This window comes from Stegodyphus dumicola, chromosome 8 (genome assembly GCF_044657685.1).
Source record: "Stegodyphus dumicola isolate Sdum_Otavi_A_Nest chromosome 8, ASM4465768v1".
Taxonomy (NCBI): domain Eukaryota; kingdom Metazoa; phylum Arthropoda; class Arachnida; order Araneae; family Eresidae; genus Stegodyphus; species Stegodyphus dumicola.
In genome coordinates this window covers 138,493,659-138,516,467 of record NC_140775.1, presented here as the reverse complement: position 1 = coordinate 138,516,467, position 22,809 = coordinate 138,493,659, and the positions used below count along the sequence as shown (strand labels likewise).

General features: G+C 34.8%; 1 protein-coding gene across 11 annotated transcripts in view; it reads right to left on the bottom strand.

The window, feature by feature from the left end:
• Positions 1-3,427: 3,427 nt before the first annotated feature.
• LOC146995977 (uncharacterized) overlaps positions 3,428-22,809 on the bottom strand; it is a 220,863-nt gene continuing 201,481 nt past the window's right edge. For 7 of the 11 annotated variants that reach the window (XM_085822472.1, XM_085822468.1, XM_085822470.1 and 4 more), the window contains one exon: positions 8,260-9,366. In XM_085822472.1, the coding sequence (XP_085678598.1) occupies positions 8,379-9,263 (885 nt within the window). In that variant the 5' untranslated portion in view covers positions 9,264-9,366 and the 3' untranslated portion in view covers positions 8,260-8,378. Of the gene's footprint in view, positions 3,536-8,233; positions 9,367-22,809 lie in introns of those variants that run through there. The other 4 variants (XM_085822476.1, XM_085822475.1, XM_085822478.1 and 1 more) reach the window with 3 other exon arrangements.

Below are 22,809 nucleotides of genomic sequence, written 5' to 3'. Positions count from 1 at the left end.
CATCATGTATAAAATCGTCATCAGTCAAAACTATGTCACCATCTAATTCATCTAAATATTTATTATCACTTAATACACATCGTCATTTTAACCATCATGTATATCGCGTCACCATGATCATCGTCAGAATAAGATAAACCATCATCACCCAAATCGCATCAGTCATTCTAAACCATCCTATGTATCATCTTCATCATCATCATTGAAGTCGTCGTCAGAATAAAAGAACTTCACCTAGATACAAAGCCCGATCTACTAAAGTTTTATTATCATCCTACTCAATTATTCATACTCTTCATCACTAAACCATATACTCACGATCACCTAAATAAAAAATCAGCAGCAGTTAATCTAAATTGTCGTCCTCAAAATTCCAGTTAAATTATTCAAATCATCGTCGTTTAAATCATGACTTTTTAGTGTTCGCTAGTGTGCCGTCAAATAGAGCCAGTTTCATTCAGGTACAGACAGAAGGATATCACCGGAAGTTCACTATCGTTGGTACAGGTGTAGTAACCAACCGCCCTCAGGAGATGCCAGAGGCTTGGTGACGTAGCCGAAACCTATGCCATCTTAGATAACGTGACACTCGGAAGTGACGTAAGAGTTTGAATAACGTAATGTTTGAAAAAGTTTGGTTTTTGTGTCAACGAAAATATTTTTTAAAGTTTCATTTCTTCCGGAAACGACGAATTGTTTTCTTTTTTTTTTAGGCAACGGCCTCTTGAACCCCTTGAAATCTTGTTTGTAATGACATTAAAAATTTCCCTTTTATCATTAAATCTGTATTTGTTTTTAATTGAGCATCTCATTATTTACTGTTTGTTCATTTCGCATAATTTTAATATAATAATAATAAGCCAAATGCAAAATGTTAATCCTTACAGAGAAATGCGACCAGAGATATAAAGTTAAAAATTAAAAGACAAAGAATTAAATTTATATATCAAGTTTTACCAGAATAGAAAAAAAAAGAGAAAGGACTTTAAAGAATAGAATAGTTGAAGGGGTGTTGAAAGCCAAAACATTTCATAAAATGAGGATTTCTGATATTTGCATTTTCAAATTCTCTACAATTTTAGCTTTCTTAAAACACCGTTCTTTAATCTCTATGAAAATTAGGACTGTACAAAATCTAGCTTTAATTTGTCATTGAATACTTTGATAATTGAGAATTTTTACATAAAATCGCGTTTTTCCCCCAAACGTGATTTTTTATACTCGATGTAGTACCTGTTCTCAAGAACTACTGCTCACAGGTATCTGAAATTTTTATACCTTATTTACTACGCTTCCAAATATTTGCCGAAATGAGCTTTTGATTATAATCAGTGCTAAATTTTACTATGCGTAACAAAATATACTGTAAAATACTCTAAAATTTAAAATGATAAAAAAGCTCGTTTCAGGATATTCAGCTAGGTATTGTGATGTTCCTTCCCTTAGCGAACGACGTTTCCAGAACATTTTATCCGCGAGGGGCGAAAGACGGTTAAAGGAAGGGACGTAGTTACGCCGGAAAACAGAGTGGAGGCAAGCTGGTGGGAAGAACACGAGACTTGTGACTTTTGCGGTTGGACCGGCAGTCATGCCGTGTGCAAAGAGATAATTTAAGCTAAATGTATAGTAGTGGTATTTGTTTTATTGTGTATTGTTTAATAAATTAGTGGATAAAATTTGAAAGCTGATGGAGATTATTTTCCTATTATGGCGAGTGCATGAGAAATGACCGAACCCGCCTCGGAGTTGAAACGGCGCGAGGTGCAAATCGGCGCAGTCGATAGGATAAGATTGTGAAAAAGGAAATCACTAAATAGTGAAAATAATAAATAAATATGGTTGTAAAAAGTTACTGAAAGTTATAAAATGAAATTCGGTGATAGTTCACGAATGGATTTACGATGAGAGAAGATTTTTATGACGAAAGAAAATGGCGCGTTTAGGGCCATGTGTGCGAATAAATTCATCCGATTTGTGAAAGCGTGATGTGCTAAAAAGTTAACAGCCAGTGAGTGGTAAAATGGGATCATCAGTGTTCATCATCCTAGTGAAATCGTGAAAAGTTAAATCAGGGGTAATGTGAATTACCGTGTTGTAATCATGTCAAGTTACGTGCCACTGCAGTGTGCTCATGATTAAAGTTAACAGCGTCAAGTTGTGCTCTTCGTTCGATATTTTCACTATCGGGATCAAAGGTAAGTCCTTCTTAATTTATATATTAACCATATTAACTTAGAAAATTATAATTGTTTTTATGTCTGTTAATAACATGATTCGAATGTCAGGCGTTAAAGCCAGTAGACACCGAGAAAGTATATTTTATATGGAAATGAGAAATTAAGGTTCTTATTTTTATCAAGATATAGGAGATTCTTAGAGATTCTTAGAGCAAGGGAAACGATTATTGAAACATTTGAAAATAATGAAAGGAGTTATGTTTGACCACCATCGAAAGCTGAGAAATGGCTGTTCTTTTTACATCATGCTGAAGTGATTCTTAATCTCTATAAAATATCTGAAGAAGGGAAAATTATTTTGCAGAGTTTAAAAACAAAAGTTAAAAGTTTGATCGCGACTCTCGATGAAATGGATTGAAATAACAATATTATGATTAAAGACACCGTATTGAAAGAATTCGAGATTCCTCGGAAAAACCGATCGAGGCAGGCTGGTGGCGTGAATACGAGACTTGGTACTTTAGCGATTGGACCGGCAGCCATGCCGTGTGGAAAGAGATTACTTAAAACATGTTTTGCGCGCCTTATATTATGTATATAATTAAATGTATACTATAATAGTGATATTTGTTTTATTGTATATTGTGTACCGTCATGTGTAATAAATTAGAGGATAAAATTTCAAAGATAGAGATTATTTTCCTACTATGGCGAGTGCATAGACGAAGCTGCCTCGTGCTTGAAAGAGCGCGAGGTGATAGATGTACTTTGATTACGTAAAAACCTTCAAACCTGTAAGAACAGCAGATTTTCAGAAAAGGTAATCCAAAAATGGCCAATTCAACATTGTTGCTATAGGGTTTCCAACACCCCTTAATAAAAAGGAGTAAAATATTTTTAAAAAATGGCATTTATGGAAATACGAAATAGAAATATGTTTAGCTTATAAGAGTATATAATATTTCTGTAAAATAAATAAAGTGAGAATTTAAAAGCAATTTTTTAAAATAAAAAACCAAAAGGAAATATTTATAGTTTTTAAAATCAGTATTACTTTTGTAAATTTAAAGAACTTAAAATCTTTTTAAAGTAAAAATAGCGAAAAGAAAAATTTAAATTAAAGTTTCACATTATTAAACTAAATATTGAAGAGAAAAACATTTTTGACACGAGAAAGGGAAAATAAAGGAATTTAAAAGTCAAAATTGCATTTACACAAGTTGCAACTTTGATAGAGATTCGCGTTCCCTTAAGCCTCGGGCGTCTTCCTATGACGGTCGGTTACTATTAAGCTTGTTATTGTAAACTGGCTATTCAAATTACAGTCGGTATGCGCAAAGGGGGCCTGAATCTTCATCCTGAAAAATAAACAAAATTATTGTTACACATCACATAAAAATATCAGTTAAAATGATAATTCAATTCTGAGTCACAAGCATGAGAATATTTGAGAAGGTTATATGGCATACGCAAATAACCAAAATGAAAGGTACTCGAAACGCATGTCTGTGCACTGTCTGCAAAAGTTCAGACCGGATCTTGGTCGTTTGTGGTAGGCATTGACTTGCAAGTACAAATGTGTTTTGAAAAACGTAAAGGTTTGCGCTTTGGTACTTTTAAATTTAAAGTCATTTGTTTTGTAAAAATTACGAAGCCTAGCTCTTCATATGTTTCTCCGACACTCATAATTTTATGAGGAAAAAGTTTGCCTTGTTATGAAATAATTTTGAACATAAGTATCTCCGTCTGATTTCGATTGACATCAGTCAATTGTTTTGTGATTTATTTCTTATAACCAAAAGGAAAGTTTTCGAAATGAAGTCTAGGTATTGGAGGAAAGAATAATTAGTAAAATGTAGAAAACTGATACTTTTATTTTCAGCTTTTTTGAAATGAAATCATTATGCAGCGTGCCAAAAAAATTAAAAAGACTTCTCTCAAAATTTAATTTTCAACGTTCTATTTTGGAAATAAAAATACCAATTAACAATAGACAGAACTCGTCCTTGACTTTGTAAATTATTCTAGAACTCCTTGACTTCCTATAGCTGGTAAAAACCTGAAATCTCTTAGTAAATTTGTCATGGAATATGCCAGTAAATTTCAAACGTAAAAATGTGCGCCATTTGTTTTTACATAAAATTTCTCATATAAATAATTCTTGGATTAGACTTTTTTTGAAAAGTATCTTGACCCATAACGTTTAAACTGTTTTCTTAAAACATTCGTTTGCTATTGAAAATTTTATAAATATAACTAGACTGAGTTTTGAATAAATGAAATCACAACGCATAAGCACATTGTTGGAACATTTTGTATAAGAAAACGTAATCGCATATAAATCAAGTTCTTATATCGCTTAATTACGATGCATCAGATCTTTAGTAAATAAAGAAAGCAATAAAATACACATGGTGGTTTGGCAATACCAAAAACATCATATCCCGCAACAGCTCTTCTTGATTATTTCATACCTTAGGAAACACGAGCAAATATGTCAATTGCGGAAACATTGCAGTTTGGCAAGCGATAAGGTGGTGCGCAGGAGAATTGATTATCGGGGAAAATATTTCTGCAAGGTAGGAGGTGATTTGTATTCATTCTGGATGTGGAAGAGAATGTTATTCTAGGACTTCGAGAAATAAGGAACATAATTTGGATAAGAGTGCACTTTCGACCAAAGTGAGTTTGCGGAATTAGGAGTCATGTTTCTTCTTTCTGAAGTCATTTGAAGCCGTGGTTCTGATGTCAACATCAAAGACTTAAAGATATCACATTTGATTTTAGTGAAGTGTAGTTCATCCAGTGCTTTCTTCAGCAGTAGTTATGGCTTTCGCCGAACGAAACAAACACAATGCAAGTTTCAAATGTTACGTCATTCAGTTTGCGAAAGAAAATGGAAATCATGCAGTTTGGTTTTCGTGAATGCTTCGTACACGAGTGGAAGAGGCATAAAATTTTACAATGATTATTGCGCCAAAGAATAAATGTGTATTGCATAAAGAAGTAATGAAATAGCTTACCGTCGGCGAAAGTGTTGGAAACTGCATTGTAGAAAATCCCCATCATCACTAGAATGGATTAATTGTAACAAGAAACAGCGTACGTTTCTTTGCCTTAAAAATAGAAAAGTGGAGTGCAAATGGAAGTGAAAACTCTAAAGCAAATTGAGGTTGTGTATTCGATTTACTTCACGGAATAATTCAGTTCTCCGAGAAAAAGAGATAAAATTTTTTCAAAGGCTTCGAAAATATAGAGATAAAACTTTGATGAGTTTTTAAAAATATGTATAAATTTATTTACTATCACGTGTTGCAAATATGGATGTGATTCCTGTAGTTTTGATATAGTAGGAGATAAAGAAACAATGATATGAAAGAAAAATAACGGTTAACATAACATCAATAGGCCAACGAGAAATCTCACCTCACTGTACTGATCTCCTGCTTAGCCGACCGTACGAAATTAAAAGCTCATCGATATCTTGAAAAGAAAGACTTTGCTGAAGTGCAGGTTCCCGAAAGTGTTTTCATCCGTATTCACGAGAAATGATCGGCGGAGAAAAATGTTGTGAAACTGTGGATAAGAAATATTTGGCAAAAGCTTCCTTTTGCCTCAGATAATCAAGAAAGTATAATACTTTGGGACATGCTCAGCCTCCATCTAACGGATAACACAAATATGTTGTTGAAAGAGTGTTATACAGATATGACAGTTTATCCAGGCGGATTATTGCCATTAGTTCAGATATTAGACATATATGTCAATAAATCATCGATAGAATATTTTAAACGTTAGTGGAATACTCGAACAAAAGTGAAGGTGAAAAAAACAATTACAAATGGAGACCAAATACGTCATGCCAGTGCATAAATAGTGTGTCAGTAGATAATAAAATCACGTAATAAAATTAAACCCCGTTTAATTTATGTGGTATATCTGACGGTCTAGATGCAACGAAAGATGATTATTTATGTGTGGATCAGAGTAAAAGTAACGGCAAAACTGAAACAGAATTCGATGATGTGCTTGAAGTTATAGCTTGAGACGTATATGACGAACTTGGATCTGTCTATGCAAGTATGGATCAGAGGTGAAGGTGAAAATGAAACAGAATCCGATAACGAAAATTTTTAAGTACATAAACTATGTTATTTCTCTTAAATAAAAAGCATTTAATTACACGCATAAATTTAATTTTATCTAATTCTAATCACCTTTTCCATATTTCTAAACATAACATTTTTATAGCTGGCGTACAGCGCGTACCCATAAATTTCCATCTTGCATTTTCTTTTAAAAGTGCGCCTTATACGCCTGAATATACTATAACAAACATAGCTGAAACTTAAGTGATAGAGATATTTACATGCTTGCTGAAGCATTATATTCTGTTTTTTTTTTCCTTCTATTAGTGTATAAATGTTTTAAAAATTTCGATGTTACGTTTTTCAATCTTTGTGTTTAGAAAAGGGATAAAGAATTCAAACTTTTATGTCCGAAAACAAAATTCTAAATCAGATTTCTAATGAAGAAGTGAAATTCTCTATAGCTTTACTTTCCGGACTAATTAAAATTAAGAAAAAGAAGAGAGGAAAATAAATAACTGATTTGGGTAAGCAGAATATTTAGCCATTCAGTATCTATTGATGGGAATGTATATAACTCTAATGAATAGTACAGAAATAAGATAAAGCTACGTTTCAGTTTGTAAACCTTACATTTCAAAATGGTTTTAATACAGCTTAAAGCGCATAGCCAAAGATTATGCTCTCAACCGCTTTTTCAGTAATAACGTCAGAGAATAATTATTACAGTTACAATGTTTTCAAATAATCCATTCCTTCAAAAGTAATCTATTGTACTAAGATAATGTGTTTTCGAGGGCAGAAAATGAAACAGAACGGCGAGATCCATCAGAGTATGATTCTGTAATGCTTTAACAAATCTTTCGCAGTCTTAAGTAATAGAGAAATGTGGTAGAGCTTCATCTTACACTATATTCTTGTATTCATATTATTTGTAATATGTGACTATGTGTCTCTATTCGATGTGTGGGAAAAAAACGTCTCCAACAGGTTTATATATACGATACCATTCAGATAAACGCAAAGGAAACCAACATTTCCATCTAATAATACTCATTTTATTTTAATTATACCATTTTCTAGTTAGATAACCAATTTGTGAGCAAGAATTTGCATCGTAACAGTGAATCATATTGCTGCCAAATTCCAAATATAAAAAACTAAAGCTCACGAATCACAAACCGAGAGTTTCTGTGAGATTTGTGAGGTGCGAAGGAATCTCTATTTTGAAAGAAATCGAAATTGATATAAATTCGCTTTATAACATATTATTCAGTTTATTTATCTAATTATATTATGATTCTGATGTAATGTATACACACATTTTGAAAGTTATTTCTTTCGCTCATTTCAATTTGTAATCTTGAATTTTTACACTGAAAAAATCCTGAGTAGAGACGGAAACTGTGGTATGTCAAACTGAATTTAAACAAGGTGAAAGCAAATGAAAAGCTAATGTACATACTACAACAGCTTTTAATTTGTTTAGAATTACAATCTTAGTAATGCAAATCATGCTGATTAACACATAATTAAAAGTGGATAAACATTCCTTTTTGAACGTTTCTTTGAACCTTGATATAAAGTTCTATGAATATCTGCAGTTGGATAAGACAGCTCAGGGTCAAACAAATTTTAAAATGAAATTTATATAAATTAATTTCATGAGTTCAATTATGAAAGATATGCCATGCAATATTTATTTGCACAATTTAAAGCCAGTAGCACAACTTAAATTTATTGTTGAAAAATATTGTCATGTGTAAAGCTATGTGTTAAAAAAGTCAATAAACTGTGACTTTCCAGGTAAAACCGGAAGACCTCGCAGCCATGAAAGGCACTGAAAACATAGATCTGAACTACGAAAGAGTGTACTTAGTTGCTGCTAAAATAATACTGTTATCTTTAAGTTAGCATGACTAATTACTAGCTAATAATATATCAGTAGTTACACTTAACCGAGCAAAATATTATCAAATGCCGTCCATATACTAAGAATACCATAAAGTTCTTGATAATAAAAATGTTGTTGATAATAAATTTTGGTAAAATGAAGCAGGTATATGATTTATTTGTTCTATTTTTCTTTTCCGGGTCTTGCTTCGTTTGGTCATTAAATCAATCGTTCTACAGTCGGTATCCAGTTCTGGCTCTTTTCGCAGTTCAACCGGTTTCCTTTTCGGGTTTGACAGTTCTTTTCCGGTTCCAGCTTGTCTTTCAGATTTGGAATCTTTTCCGTTTTTTGCTTCTTTTCCAGGTATTGCGTCTTTTCAGACTCCTCTATATTTTCCATTTCTGGCATCTTTTCCGGCTCTTGCTTCTTTTCCAGTTTTTGCATTTTTTCCAGTTCCTTCTTCATTTTCAGGTCTCTCTTTTTTGGTTTTTGCAATTTTTCCCTCAACTTTTGCCTTTCCAGTTCATTTTTGTGTGCTTGTTTTAGCATCTCTTCAATATGTTTCTCCATTTTCAGTTCTTTCTTTTCTAGTTTTTGTATTCCTTCCCGTATTTTCTTCTTTTTCAGTTCTTCTTTCTTTTCTAGTTTTTGAATCCATTCCAGTAATTGCTTCTTTTTCAGTTCTTTCTTCTTTTCTAGTTTCAGTTGCTTTTCCAGTTTTTGTTTGTTTTTCAGTTCTTCCTTCTTTTCCAGTTTTTGCTTCTTTTTCTGCTCTTGTTTCATTTTCAGTTCTTGCTTCTTTTCCAATTTTTGCTTCTTTTTCAGTTCTTGCTTCTGTTCTAATTCTTGTATCTTTTCCTGATCTTGCTTCTTTTTCAGTTTTTGCTTCTGTTCTAATTCTTGTATCTTTTCCTGCTCTTGCTTCTTTTCTAGTTTTTGTATCTTTTCCAGCTTTTGTTTCTTTTTCAGTTCTTGGTTCTTTTCTAGTTTTTGTGTCAATTCCAGTTTTCTCTTGTTTTCGAGTTCTTGCTTCTTTTCCAGTTTCTCCTTCTTTTCCTGTTCTTCCTTTTTATTCAGTTTTTGATTCTTTTCCAGTTTTTGCATCTTTTCCGGTTCTCGCTTCTTTTCCAGTTCCTTCTCGTTTTCCAGTTCTTTCTCGTTTTCCAGTTTTTGCTCCTTTTCATGATCACAAGGAGGATTTTCCAATCTACAAAAAAATCGGTATATCTTTATTTCACTAGTAAAATAGTGAAAGTAATGCAATGACGATCACGTTTAACATGTACAACACTTCCATATTTAGATACTATATAACACTTTTGGCTCAGTTTCATAGGGAAAAAACTCCCCGTAAATTATTGCCTGGCAGAATTGTTTTCTACAAACGGTGAATTTGTTGTTTTCGTTGTTCTGACCTAAAGCCAAGCAGATAAGTTAAAGTACTTAGCGTTATTTGTATGCAATAAGCGGTCTCCATGAATCTCACGTAGAGCGTAATAATTTGCAAAGTTTCAGTGCCTTACTTTTCCTTACTTAATTTTTACATAAGTTGGAATAAAAATAACAGAAATAATAAACAGGTGGCTTAAAAACAGAGGGAAACAATGACGAAAATTGCAAAATAGGAGGAAAAAAGGAAACTGAAATGAAAAGGGAAACAACTACAAACAAAGGATGGAAAAAGCATTTTAGAAGATATACACGTAACGTTCTTTCTGAATCAGCCAAACCTGTATTTTAACGAGTCTCTTTGCATCGCTGGCTGCACAGATTTCAAATTTTCTCTCGTTATTCCAAATTCGGATCATATTACTGGTCTTTTTCGTAGTCCAGCAGAGCCGCACTAGGATTTTTGCCACCATTTGTTTTCAATTGAAACTTTTATTCTCATTCTTCAGTTGCATTCTTAAAGTTTATTTATTTATACAGGAAGAAAGAAAGAAATCAATCAAATCAAAGTAAATTAGGAAGAGATATACCTGTTTTCTCCTATATTTATTGTTCCCTGTAATTTCTTTTGCCTGTTGCATTAAATTTATTGAAGGAAAATTTACAAAATCTTTCAAAATGTATTTCCTAAATCCTTATGCGAATTTAGCCCTTCTGATCATTTCGGCCACACTTTAATGGCTTTTACAATTTGATGTTTTAATATTGACAGCTGCCTATACTGAAATATGTTCTCCATTGTCCTCGAAAAAAGAAAAATTAAAGTTCCAGGTAATTTTGCAATGAAGGACACATATATCTTATTTGAAGGGCAAGAGGAAAAGAAAAAGATATTTTCGGATGGGAATGTGTAGCATTTTAAACACCGTGTTTGTAAATGTCATCATATAGTAGCAACACTTGAGTCATAAGTAATTATACACATATATGAGAGAGACGACGATGACGAAAAATTAAATGGCAAAACATGGCCGAAAACACTTTCCTGGCCAGTGCAAACAACACAAAACACAAGAAAGATCGGACACCAGTTACGCTTAGCACAAGATAAATTAAAAAGTAGGAACAAAATTAGACACTTATGGACCTCAAAACAGGTGTTCGAAATTACGACCTGCACCCTGTTAAAGGTATTCCATCTCTCGCACATCGAACATGAGATGTTCTGGAAAATACCGTGCATCCCCAGGACTTTCCCAGCACCTGCCACAATATGTGCCACGAGTTCCTGTTGGACTTCTAACTGGGGTTTCGTGCACTTATGTGTTGAAGTACCCCGAGACGAACTGATAATGCAAGTTAGGTCTCGTGATCTTGCTGAACAATGCACTGGACTATCCCTACCATACCCATGTTTAAGATACGTTCCGAAGGAACTTTCGAATACTTTCTTTGATGGCGATCCCCTGCTTTTGTTCTTATTTCTTGGTTTCCGCTGCGCTAAGGAAAATAAACAAATATCTTTACAATGTTCGTACCCTATTTTTCTTGTGTTGTCTCTCGTCACTATGGGCCAGGAAAGCGTTTCCGACAATGCATTGCAATAAACGATATATATATATATATATATATAAACAATATATATATATATATAATCTTGTAAACATATGTTACCGTGAAAGACCGAAATTGGAGAATATCGACATTCACCGGAGAATATCAACATTCACCAAATACGTCGGTGAAAGATCAAATATTGCATTACATTCTTCTACATTCGGACCCTCACCGGTGTATGTCGATAATCACAGATATGCTTGAAAAGAGCGGAGTATATGTACACACTGTTATTGCAAAAGGAAATGTTCCACAAATAAATGCAGTTGTAAAAGCAAGGGCCTCTTGTGCAATTGAAAGTGTTATATATTATATATATATATATATATAATCGTATAAACATATGTTACTGTGAAAGACCGAAATTGGAGAATGTCGACTTTCGGTAGATTGAAAACAGAAGAGTATATGTACACACTCTTATTGCAAAAGGAAGTGTTCCACAAATAAATGCAATTGTAAATGCAAGGGCCTATTGCGCAATTGAAAGTGTTATATATATTATATATATATATATATATGTATATAATCGTATAAAAATATGTTACCTTGAAAGACCGAAATTAAAGAATGTCGACTTTCACCGGAGAATGTTAACATTCACCAAATACGTCGGTGAAAGATCGAATATTGCATTACATTCTTCTACATTCGGACCCTCACCGGTGTATGTCGACAATCACAGATATGCTCTGGTGTAGATTGAAAAGAGAGGAGTATATGTACACACTGTTATTGCAAAAGGAAGTGTTATGCAAATAAATGCAGTTGTAAAAGCAAGGGCCTCTTGTGCAATTGAAAGTGTCATAACAGTTTAAGTTGTTGCAATAAATAAGATTTGAATCACGTAATTTAGTAAACATAGCTTGAGTAAGCTCCCTGTTCCGAGTCAGGATAGTTCATGTTTCCAAAGCAAGTAAAGAGGAATACAAGTCCTAATAGTGGCGCCCGACGAAGAAGAATAACCATGGCCGAGTTTCAAGAAGAACCTGTGGTGCCTGCAGAAGCGGCTCAGAATCCAGAAATGCCAGCTGCCGCCCTGGAAGGATTTGGGTACATCGTACAGACCATGCGCGCATCGATGAAACCAGAACCAACATTTAATGGAAACTCACCGGTAACCAGTTTTTTGGAAAAATTGGATGACCACTTCATGCTGTATCCAGTCCATGAGTTCCGTAAAGTCACCTTAGCTACCAGCGCTTTGAGGGGCCAAGCGCTTAATTGGTTCAAATGTATAGGCAGAAGCCTCTTGGGTCAAGCGGGAAGTCCCACCTATACTTACGAAAATTTTAAGACTGCCTTAGTAAAAGCCTTCCCTGTCGTAAGAGATCGTGCAAGTTTAGAAACGGAACTCTTCAGCATATACCAGCAACGAATCGAAAATCTTTCCACCTTTATTTTAAGAAACATTCACGTCTTTAAACTCTTGTATGGAAACCGTCCGCATCCTGAGATAATCCAAGTGATTTTGCCGAGTTTAGTTCCCCAAGTACAAGACTTTATTTAATTAAGGAATCCGACTACACTGGAAAAGTTATTTGAGCTAACAATCCAGTTTGAAAGTAGAAGAACGGCGGACATCGAATGAAGACGCCAGTATGAGCAACGAAGCCAATTTGGTGCGCCAAGACCACAGCAAAGGCAAGAACACGGCTACGGAAGCAAATTGAATCAGAGGGCAAGGAAACCTGAGTATCCAAAAACAACCGGCGAACGTCGACAGTTCAATAGTAAGCCAGAAAAAAAGTCTGAAGGCCAGCGGAAAAACAAGGAAGGCATGGAAAGGAAGAAAGAAAATTAAACTAAAACGGATTTCTGCTGACGGGAGGGTGCGGAAATCCGAAGGCCAAGAAAAGCCCTCTTTCTTCAAGTTAAATACAGTTATTGTGAAAAATTTGACTCTTCCAAAGATTGAAGTTAGAGTTTTATAAAAGATTTTGCAGCTATTGCTGAACCATTGTTAAAATTAAAAAGGAAAAAGGCAATTTTCTCGTGGACGGCCGAAGCCAATAGTGCTTTCGAGAAATTAAAGCAAGCATTAACGCAAGCCCCTGTTTTGAAATTTCCTGAAAACGATGAGAATTTAGAAATTTCAGTGGATGCTTCGGATTATGCGCTAGGAGCGGTACTTTCGCAAAATCAGCAGCCCGTGGCATTTTTTAGTAGAACTTTAAATCAAACACAAAGAAATTATTCCGCGACTGAGAGAGAGGCACTTGCAGTTCTGTTAGCAGTGCAAAAGTTCCGAGTCTATTTTCGAAAGGTCCAATAACAGTGTATTCTGATCATGCGGCAGGAACTAGATTGTACTCAGGGAAAAATTTATCCCCAAGGTTAATAAAATGGGCAATAAAGTTACAAGAGTATAATCTGGTAATTAAGCACACGCCCCGGAAAGGAAAATATCGTAGCAGATGCCCTATCCAGAATAAAAATAGATGAAGAAGGTAATACTGTAAAGGTGGCAATGCTCACAGCATGTAAGTTACATTCCCGAGAAACTGTGATAACCGAACTGAGTAAGGATCCTGAATTTAAAAATATTTATGATTATTTAAAGGATCCTGAAAATTTTAGCCACCAATATATTGTGGCGATAAGAAATAGGGCGGCCCATTACGAACTAATAGATGGTCTATTATTTTATACAAAAACTACGAATTCCAACAACGAATTTCGACCTGTTATCCCAGCTAGTCTTAGATTAAATATATTGCAGGAGTTACACGACTCCCCTTTAGCTTCTCATGCTGGTATTCGAAAAACCATCCAACGCGTACGCGAAGCAGTTTATTTTCCTGAGCTGCAAAAGTTAACCAGGGCGTATGTCCAGTCCTGCCCAACATGTCAAGCGGTTAATTATATTAATTTCCGCCCGGCCGGGTTTCTAAATAGTATTAAATCGGAATTTCCAAATGAAATAATTGGCATCCATTTATTGGGCCCTTTCCCAAAAAGTCAGTTAAATAAAAGTCGCTATTTCCTTGTTATGGTTGATCATTTTAGTAAGTGGATCGAAATTGTTCCCTTAAAACGAGCCTCCGCGAAATTAGTTACTGATTCTATTTTAAATAAATATATTTTAAAATATGGGGCGCCCCTAAAAGTAATATCGGATAATGGTCCTCAATTTGTAAGTAATATATTTGAAGACATGTGCCAAAAACTGGGCATACGTCATTTAAAAATGGTCCCGTATCGGCCGCAATCAAATATAGCGGAACGGGTCAAAAGAAATATAATGAAAATTGTCCGTAGCTATGTTAAAAATTTTCATAAAAGCTGGGTTAACTATGTCAATGAATTAGGTTTCGCCCTTAGGACCGCAAAACATGATACGACGGGCAAAACTCCTGCTGAGTTATTTTTAGGTAGAAAGATTATAACGCGTTAGATAAATTATTTTATGTTCAACAAAGAGCCCCAGAATTTAAAATGGGCAATATAGAAAAATAAATTAAAGAAGCAAAAAAGAACACTGAAGTAGCACAGAGAAAACAGAAGCTTTATTATGATATGAAACGACGGGGAGTAACTTATAAAGTAGGAGATGAAGTGTTAAAATTAAGCATTAACTTTCTTCAGCACCAGAAGATAAAACTGCCAAATTTTATCCACGATTTGAAGGACCATATGTCATAGAAAAAGTAACTCAGGCTTAGTGGTGTTAAAAGCCAGGAATGGTGAAACCTGCACCGCAAACGTAGACCAGATAAAACCATTTTATAATCGTAATAAAATGCCAATATTTAAAGATCTTTTGCAGGATACGACACGGCAGGCACAAGCTCCAGAGGTGGAACAACGACAATCCCAAGGGCAAGCCATTAGTAGACAGGAGCATTTGAAAAGAAAGTTCCCCCGTTGGAAAACTGAAGGTAACAAGAAAAAGAAGTCGTTCCACCGACCAGAGAAGAGAGAGCACGACCACCCCCAGAATGAAGAAGGGAGAAGTACGACTAATGCAAAGAAAGCCAGGAGAAATGACAGCAACTATAACACGGCTCCAAAACAGAAGATCTACCCATCGGATAGGAGTCTACGCAGCAAATGTCGAGGAATTGATGAAGGAAGACCAGCTGCAGATGCAAAGACGCAAGAAAAATTTGAACAGCCAGCAACGAGATCCAGGCAACAACGAGAGACAGTTGTCCCGGTTCCGCCAAGACCAGCTGCCATCAAACGGCCGAGACCACAGGCAGATGCTAAAAAAAAGGTCTTCAAGGGTGACCGAACTGGAAGAAAAAGAAAGCTCATGGAGGAAGGAACCGAAGGGCGGACCCGCACAAGAAGGAAGATCAACCAGACCGTAGTCTTCGCCACCTTCCAGGACTGGGCAGAAAAAAGGATGTCTGAATATCACAAAGATAAGTAAAACTTTATGTTACTTTGAAACTATAAGTTAATTTTTCAATCTTACTGCAAGTGGCAGAATTCAAGAATTTTTACCTCATGTGAGTCCTACCTTTATCGCCAAAAAGGCGAGAAAGGAGTTGTTACCTATTTTGGTATTGTTTTTCAATTACTCGCGAGTAAAACTAAAATTAATGTATAATAGGAATGTGTAAATACTTGAATATTGAAAAAGCATTGATAATCTTTGAGAAAGGTACCTTAAGAAAATTGTAAAAATTATTGTATAAAATTTTATTTAAAAGATTCTGGCAAGAAAGAAGTTTTAATCTGAAAGACTTTTGAAATGTAGAATTTCAATGCAGAAGAATTGGCACTTGCTTGGAAAAGAATAGAAGTTAACAATGTACTACTAATGTATGTTTTAAAATGCGTAAAATTAACGGCATGTTAATATGTCCTTATATACAATGTGAACTGTTATCTTAAAAGTTAAGAAATATTGTGATATGTTAAAAGTAAAAATATTAGAGTAATGCCAAAAATTTTAACTTATTCGTGTGACTGTAAAAAGAGCAAATTATTGTGAATATGTGATAGAGGTTGAATGAATGTAGTTAGGCTCTCTGACGCTACACTTCAGAGTTAGCCACTTTTCAGAATAGTACCTCAGGGTTTAGAGATGAATATAAGGTGTGTTCTGAGGTTTTGTTATGTTGAATTTTAAGACGTTAGTGTTTTGATTGCAGGCGGTAGTGTTGAACACTTGTACATAGACACGCTCGTGTTTGGTGTTTTTCTTTACAACACAAGTCAGAGAGCACGGGTAGAAAATTAAATAACGTCATGAATGAAATAAGAATTTTAAAGGAGAAATATAAATATTCATGTTACTTGCCATTTGATTGTGTAACATTTCATTAAACTAGTTTTCCTTCCATAAGGAACCAGATTTCAACTAAGAAACTCCTGTTTATAGATGCAGTACAGATGAAAATACTTGTCCATAGAGATGATAATGTAAAAACGACTTTTTAATATCTAGTTTCTGGAGAGAAATGTTTCTAAAAGATTGGCCTCGCGTTAGATTCTAGAGCTAAAAGTTTTCAACAAGGTCGTTTTAGACCTCAGTTTCAAACTAATAACTCTGGCGGATAGTATGTAAGGATCCTAAGTTTTACTAACGTTTTTGATGTCATTTAAAACGCTTAATTACAGGGCCGTAGTACAATACACAACCCCCCCCAACCCCAGAAGTATAGCGATATACAATAGTGACGTGATCGAAGATTCTTTGGAAATAATCGTTGCCATCGAATGACATGCATATTCTATTTAAGTAATCGTAGTCATCGGCTTTTAATATTCTTTGCAAATGGTCATTGTCATCAAATAATCATTGTAAAGAATCATTCTCATCGGATAATCATTGAAAATAATTCTTGTCGTTACATAAAGGGGCATAGTAGCTGATGTATAAAGAATTGTACTCAAATTCTAATCAAAAGAATCGCATATGCATGCAATTTATCATATGATCATTATTTACAGCAATGATTCTTATATGTTTTCGACCTACGCCTCCTAATGACGGAAAACGTGCGCAACAGTGACAAAAAGAATATTTAAAAATACAATAAAAGCTTGAAAGCTAGGGAAAATGTGTGAATTTATTTTCCTTTTATTTAAATGAAGCTTAATGTTTTTAAAGGAAATTGAATATTGTAAACAGGAATCAGCAGTTTAAATATATGTGGGATTTTGCCTCTTTGTTTTTTTTTTTTCTTCGTAACATCATATCCTCCGGAACGGAGGGGGGGAGATTTGAGTTTAGAAGGAGGTACCCTCGGATTTCAAAAATTCTTGGTAAAACTTTTCGACTATTGTTATCTTCCTACGACTATCACTAGAGATGTTATCTAAAATTTCGGAAAGCGCTGGAGATCAAATTGCTTTATTTAGAAAAATGATGGCTCTTCTCACTCTCAAATCGTATTGTTTAAGAGAAATTTTTAAGTTAAAAAAATATGAAATAAATAGTATTGCCAAACTCGAAACTTATTGTTATTATTTACGGTTATATTCTGAGTTGAAGAAAGCACGTGATTCCATATAACGTCACTGTATGTCGAAAAATATTTCGTTAATTTCAGTATTTTAAATGAATAGCTGCTTTTGGCAACTTTTATGTTTCACCTTTAGATACGTGACACGATATGCTATCGCTACGTTAATTCTTTTATTGAGATTTTGCAAATTTGTTATATTAAAATAAATTTAAATCATAACTTCAAATGTATTACCCCAAGTGTCAAAGTTCTTTGTTTCCTGACTTGGCAAGAAAAATTTATTTACCAATAGCTGGTTGCTTGGAAAGATTGAATACATTTTCTTCATAATGAAATGTTTCTATGCATTTTATGCTATTCTAATTTTATTTATAAAAATTTAGTTTCTTTTATTGTATAGAACCTTTCTGAGTAGAAGTTTAAACTTCTGTAGGTATTTAACATATTTTAGATGCAATGTTACTTTACTACAGTTACATAATTTTTTTTTCAATTTACTAAAATGTCTGAACGCAAGAAGACAGCACAAATGTTACAGCGAGCTACATAAAAAATGAAGTAAAAAGCACTAGGAGACTCAGCAGGCAAGTAGAAGAAAACTTGCATGCTTCAAAAATGAATGAAGATACAACTAGAAACTCAGCAGGCAAGCATAGTGACAAGAAAGGTTACGCATTCAAGAAACTGAAGAAGAAACGAATAGGAGTTCCAGCAGACAAGCAACAACTCAAGAAACTTCGCTTGCTCAAACTGTATCAGAAACTAGTAGCAGACGCAAAAGACATTCAGAAAACCAAGAATCACTGTGTGCTCCGGAAAGGTAAGCAGAAGCGAAACGGAGGCCCATTAGGCAAGCGGAACGTCAAAAGAATATGCGCGATGACGGGAAGAAGTCGCAAGTAAACGAAGGATGCAAGACTGTCCGCGTCATCGTCAGATTCGACAGGAAATACCAGAACAGCTCAAGAAGCTGCATAAACAACTCAAGACGCTGCAGATTACGGACAATTTCGGTTCGAAGAGGCAGAGCTCACACGAGGAAACAAGCTTCGCATGAACGCATCACGACATACACGTAGTACTCTTCACAATGCAGGAAGTTTACTTTAAGCAACACACTGTATACGTAGAGCTCGTAGACTATTGACATCTCACAATACCTGAAAGAAATTCTTCTATTTACTTCTTCATTTACTATTTTCTTAAATTTCTTATCAGTAATCCTGTCTATATATTATAGATATCAAAATCAGAAAAAATTAATTAATTATCTTTAAATGTATCTAAGTGATGAATACTTCGACCCTGTTCGTACCGAAACAACACGATGTAATTGTAGATACCTAGAAAGTAAAATGTATTCAGCAGGCTGTACAGCAAGCGACAACTATAAATGGTGATAACACAAGAATGTTATATAATGTTATATACTGGCAGAATTTTAAAAAAGGAACATATACATCAGTGTTTTAAAAATACGAATTTTGCATCAAATTGCAAAAAAAATATCTTAAAAGCTGCCTTTCCATGCATAAGAGTTCAGGATTCGGAAAATTATATTTTCGTAAACGGTTTAGCAAAAATAACAAAAATTATTGCCTTGAGAAATGGATAATCTTGGTATGAATACGAATTACGCCAAGACTACTCGTCAATGGTTGTTTTGAACACGCTTTAATGTATATATATAACCCTTAAAAAACGTAAAGTGAGTGAATCTACTATTCGAGTGTGTCTTTATATCTTGAGTATTTAAGAAATAAGAATTGCATTTATCTATCTCGAAAGAGCTAACGCTATTGCCCGAATAACAACGTTTATTTAACACTTGATATAACCAACTTCATATATATCTTGAAATAAAACATAAATTTCCTAATCAGATACTACCAATTGCAGAAAAAATACAAAAATAATGGAATTTCTAATAACACTACAAGTAACATACCGAGGAATAAATTGCGCTGCAAAACTGATGCAATCTACAATATGTAAACCACAAAATTTATGTACCGCTATAGAAATGCAATAGAATGAGAAATGAAACTGTGATGAGATTTATAATGAAAAATTTACCATAAACTATTAGTATATGATATAAGTAAATATATACTTTTAATACTATTCATTTAAATATGTTCAAACGTTCATAATATTCATTACTTACAAACGCTTCTTCATCCATCGAAGCATAGCACAAGCCATTCTCAATTCTGTGCTGGTGCACGTCAATAAAATAAGGATAAATCCAAATTTTTACAAAAAATCAGTCGCTTTGACTCGTTTCTCAAAAAACGTATATCTACAGATGCAGTATTAATATATCACATCAATATAATTCGGGATCATAAAATCACCAAACAACGCATTAAACGCAAAAACTCGCATTAAGGCAGAATGAAGAATTTTCACTCTTACAATGACTTTTACAACAATATATAATAGAATCGAATTTCTAAACTAAGTGTTCATTGTTACACCATATTTCATTCTTGGGGAACCTTTCATGGTTGTTCAGTAATTCTAACTGTTAACTGGTATAAAAAGAATTATGATTTCATATATATGCACAGACTTATATATGTATTATATTAACACGTATCTGTAGTAACATACATCATCTTATATTATATGTATTCGCATAATTCTAAATTAATTATACTAGTCAACATAATTTGTATATTGATAGCAGCACAGTTTTAAAATTATTTATTACTATCTGCTTGCTAACGATTATATAATTAAGTACAGTGGTACCTCGACAAACGAGTTTAATATGTTTCGTAACCTTGCTCGTATCTCAAACCAATTTTCCGCATTGAAAGTAATCGAAATGCCATTAATCCGTTCCAGCTCCCAAAACACGACCTCAGCTGTTTTTTTAAGTGTTTTTGAATAAGAAAAATGTAGTTTCTTATTCAAAAACAAGAAGAAACATTTATTTATAAATAACAAATACATATTCTATAAAAACATAATTAAAAGAAAAAGTGCCTACGGAAGCGCTTAATTTTTGTCACTGGTCTTCGCTCTTTTTGTCATGATCTGCTCATTTTCACCCGCAGATCGTTTAAAAAAACTGTCCAAGGAGGTTTGTTTCTTCCTACTTGTCAAGGTATTGCGGAATCGAGTTAGGCAAGTTTCGTTGAACAACTCCGATTTAGGACTAGTTGCAACTTTTTCGCGGTGATTTTTATCCACGAACTCTACAACTTTATCCCACATTCTCAAGATCTCTTTTATATCTCTTGTAGGGATAACCTCCTCCATCTCTACAACTTTATCCCACATTCTCAAGATCTCTTTTATATCTCTTGTAGGGATAACCTCCTCCATCTCTGGCTCCTCTTCAAAACTAATTTTTCGTTGAACCACCGTATGCTGCTGCAAATGCAGATCGTGTAACTCCTCGGTTGTCAGCTCCTGAGACTGTTCCTCTACGAGTTCGTTCACATCTCTCTCCTCCACCTCCAGACTCATGGATTTTCCCAGAGAAACAAGCTCCTCTACCACTGACACTTTGGGTTCCAATCCTTCGAATTCTCCTTCAGCTACAGCCTCAGGCCACAGCTTCTTCCATGCAGACGTTGTAACACCCAGCCAGGCCTGAACAATAATTCTTAGGCACATCACGATGTTAAAGTGGTTTTTCCAGAACTCTCGAATGGTAAGGTTTGTGTTCTCTGTCACCTCAAAGCAGCGGCGAAAAATGTGCTTGGTGTACAAATTCTTAAAATTAGAAATCTCCTGCTGATCCATGGGCTGCAGGATAGGAGTGGTGTTGCGTGGTAGGTAGGGAAATTTTATATACTTGAACTCTTCGAGTAAATCATCTTCGAGATTTGATGGGTGAGTAGGGGCATTGTCGAGGCCAACACCAGAATTATCCACTCCACAAAGAAGTTCATTCTGTCCCACGCCTTCGGATTTGCCCTCCACATATCTTCTTAAAATTATAACTGGCAGGTTTTCTTTTAAAATATTATATGACTTAAAGCCTCTGGGGTTTTCCGAATGGTATACTAGCGGAGGCTTGATTTTACAGTCGCCACTCGCATTGACGCAAATTGCTAAATTTAATCTATCCTTAATGGTTTTGTGACCTGGCATCTTCTCCTCTGCCGTTATGTAAGTTCTATTCGGCATCCTTTTCCAGAAAAACCCTGTCTCGTCACAGTTGAGGACTTGCTGGGGGGATGTATGCTTTGGCTACTATCTGTTCGGAAAACATTTTGATGTAAAAATCAGCTGCTTCACATCCGGATTTGCTGCCTCACCATGCCTGACGACGGAGTGAAGGCCGGTCCTTTCCCTAAAATTGTCAAACCAGCCCCGACTGGCTTTAAACGAATCTTCCGATTCCACGTTTGTAGAAGTGTGTGGGGTCTTCTTTAGAAAATAACCGTAAATCGCTCGTAAATAATTCGTAATAGTGCCTCCTCACATATGATGCTTTGTGTTAAGTTTCCTCCTTGAAGCTGCTTCTCTCTCACTCACACCATCAGTAGTTTCTCCATCTCTTGACGGAGAGAGGTCGGAGCTTAAAAATTATTGTAACACTCTTAGTTGGCGTTATACCCTTTATCAACTCCTTTTGTTCAAGCACAGTAAATATCATTGGTGTGTTACGCCCGTACATCCTCCCCAAGTCAATTACTCGCACACCTTGCTCATGGTTTTCTATTATTTAACGCTTTAATTCAATAGACATCATCTTCTTCTTTGGACCCATGGTTATAATAATAAATATGATAATGTTTTCTAAATGTACAAAAAGCAAAAAACGCGAACCCAACTTATCAAAAATGCTTCCAAAACGAGGGAAACAAGCACTCAGACTGAGGACTAGTCTGAGGTGGGAGTAACTGTTGGACGCTGCACACGACACCAACATGCGCGCATGTTGCGGTCGTGTACAGCGGTGTAGTGTGCGATTCCTCGTATCTCAAATCTTGCTCTCGTCTCAAAGCAAAAACATCGCTCGCTCGGTAGCTCGTGTCTCAAAACACTCGTATGTTCGGGCACTCGTATATCGAGGTACCACTATAAATACAGTTTATAGTTTTTTTTAATGTGACAATCATTATAAGCCATGTAGATTTTTCCTTGTGGCTTCATTTGTTTTCTCTTCCAAAATTTCGAACGTCCAACAGTTTTGTCAGTTTCGGGGTTTTGGTATGGAGAGTGAGAAAATGAGATAAGACCAGAATGAACTTCAG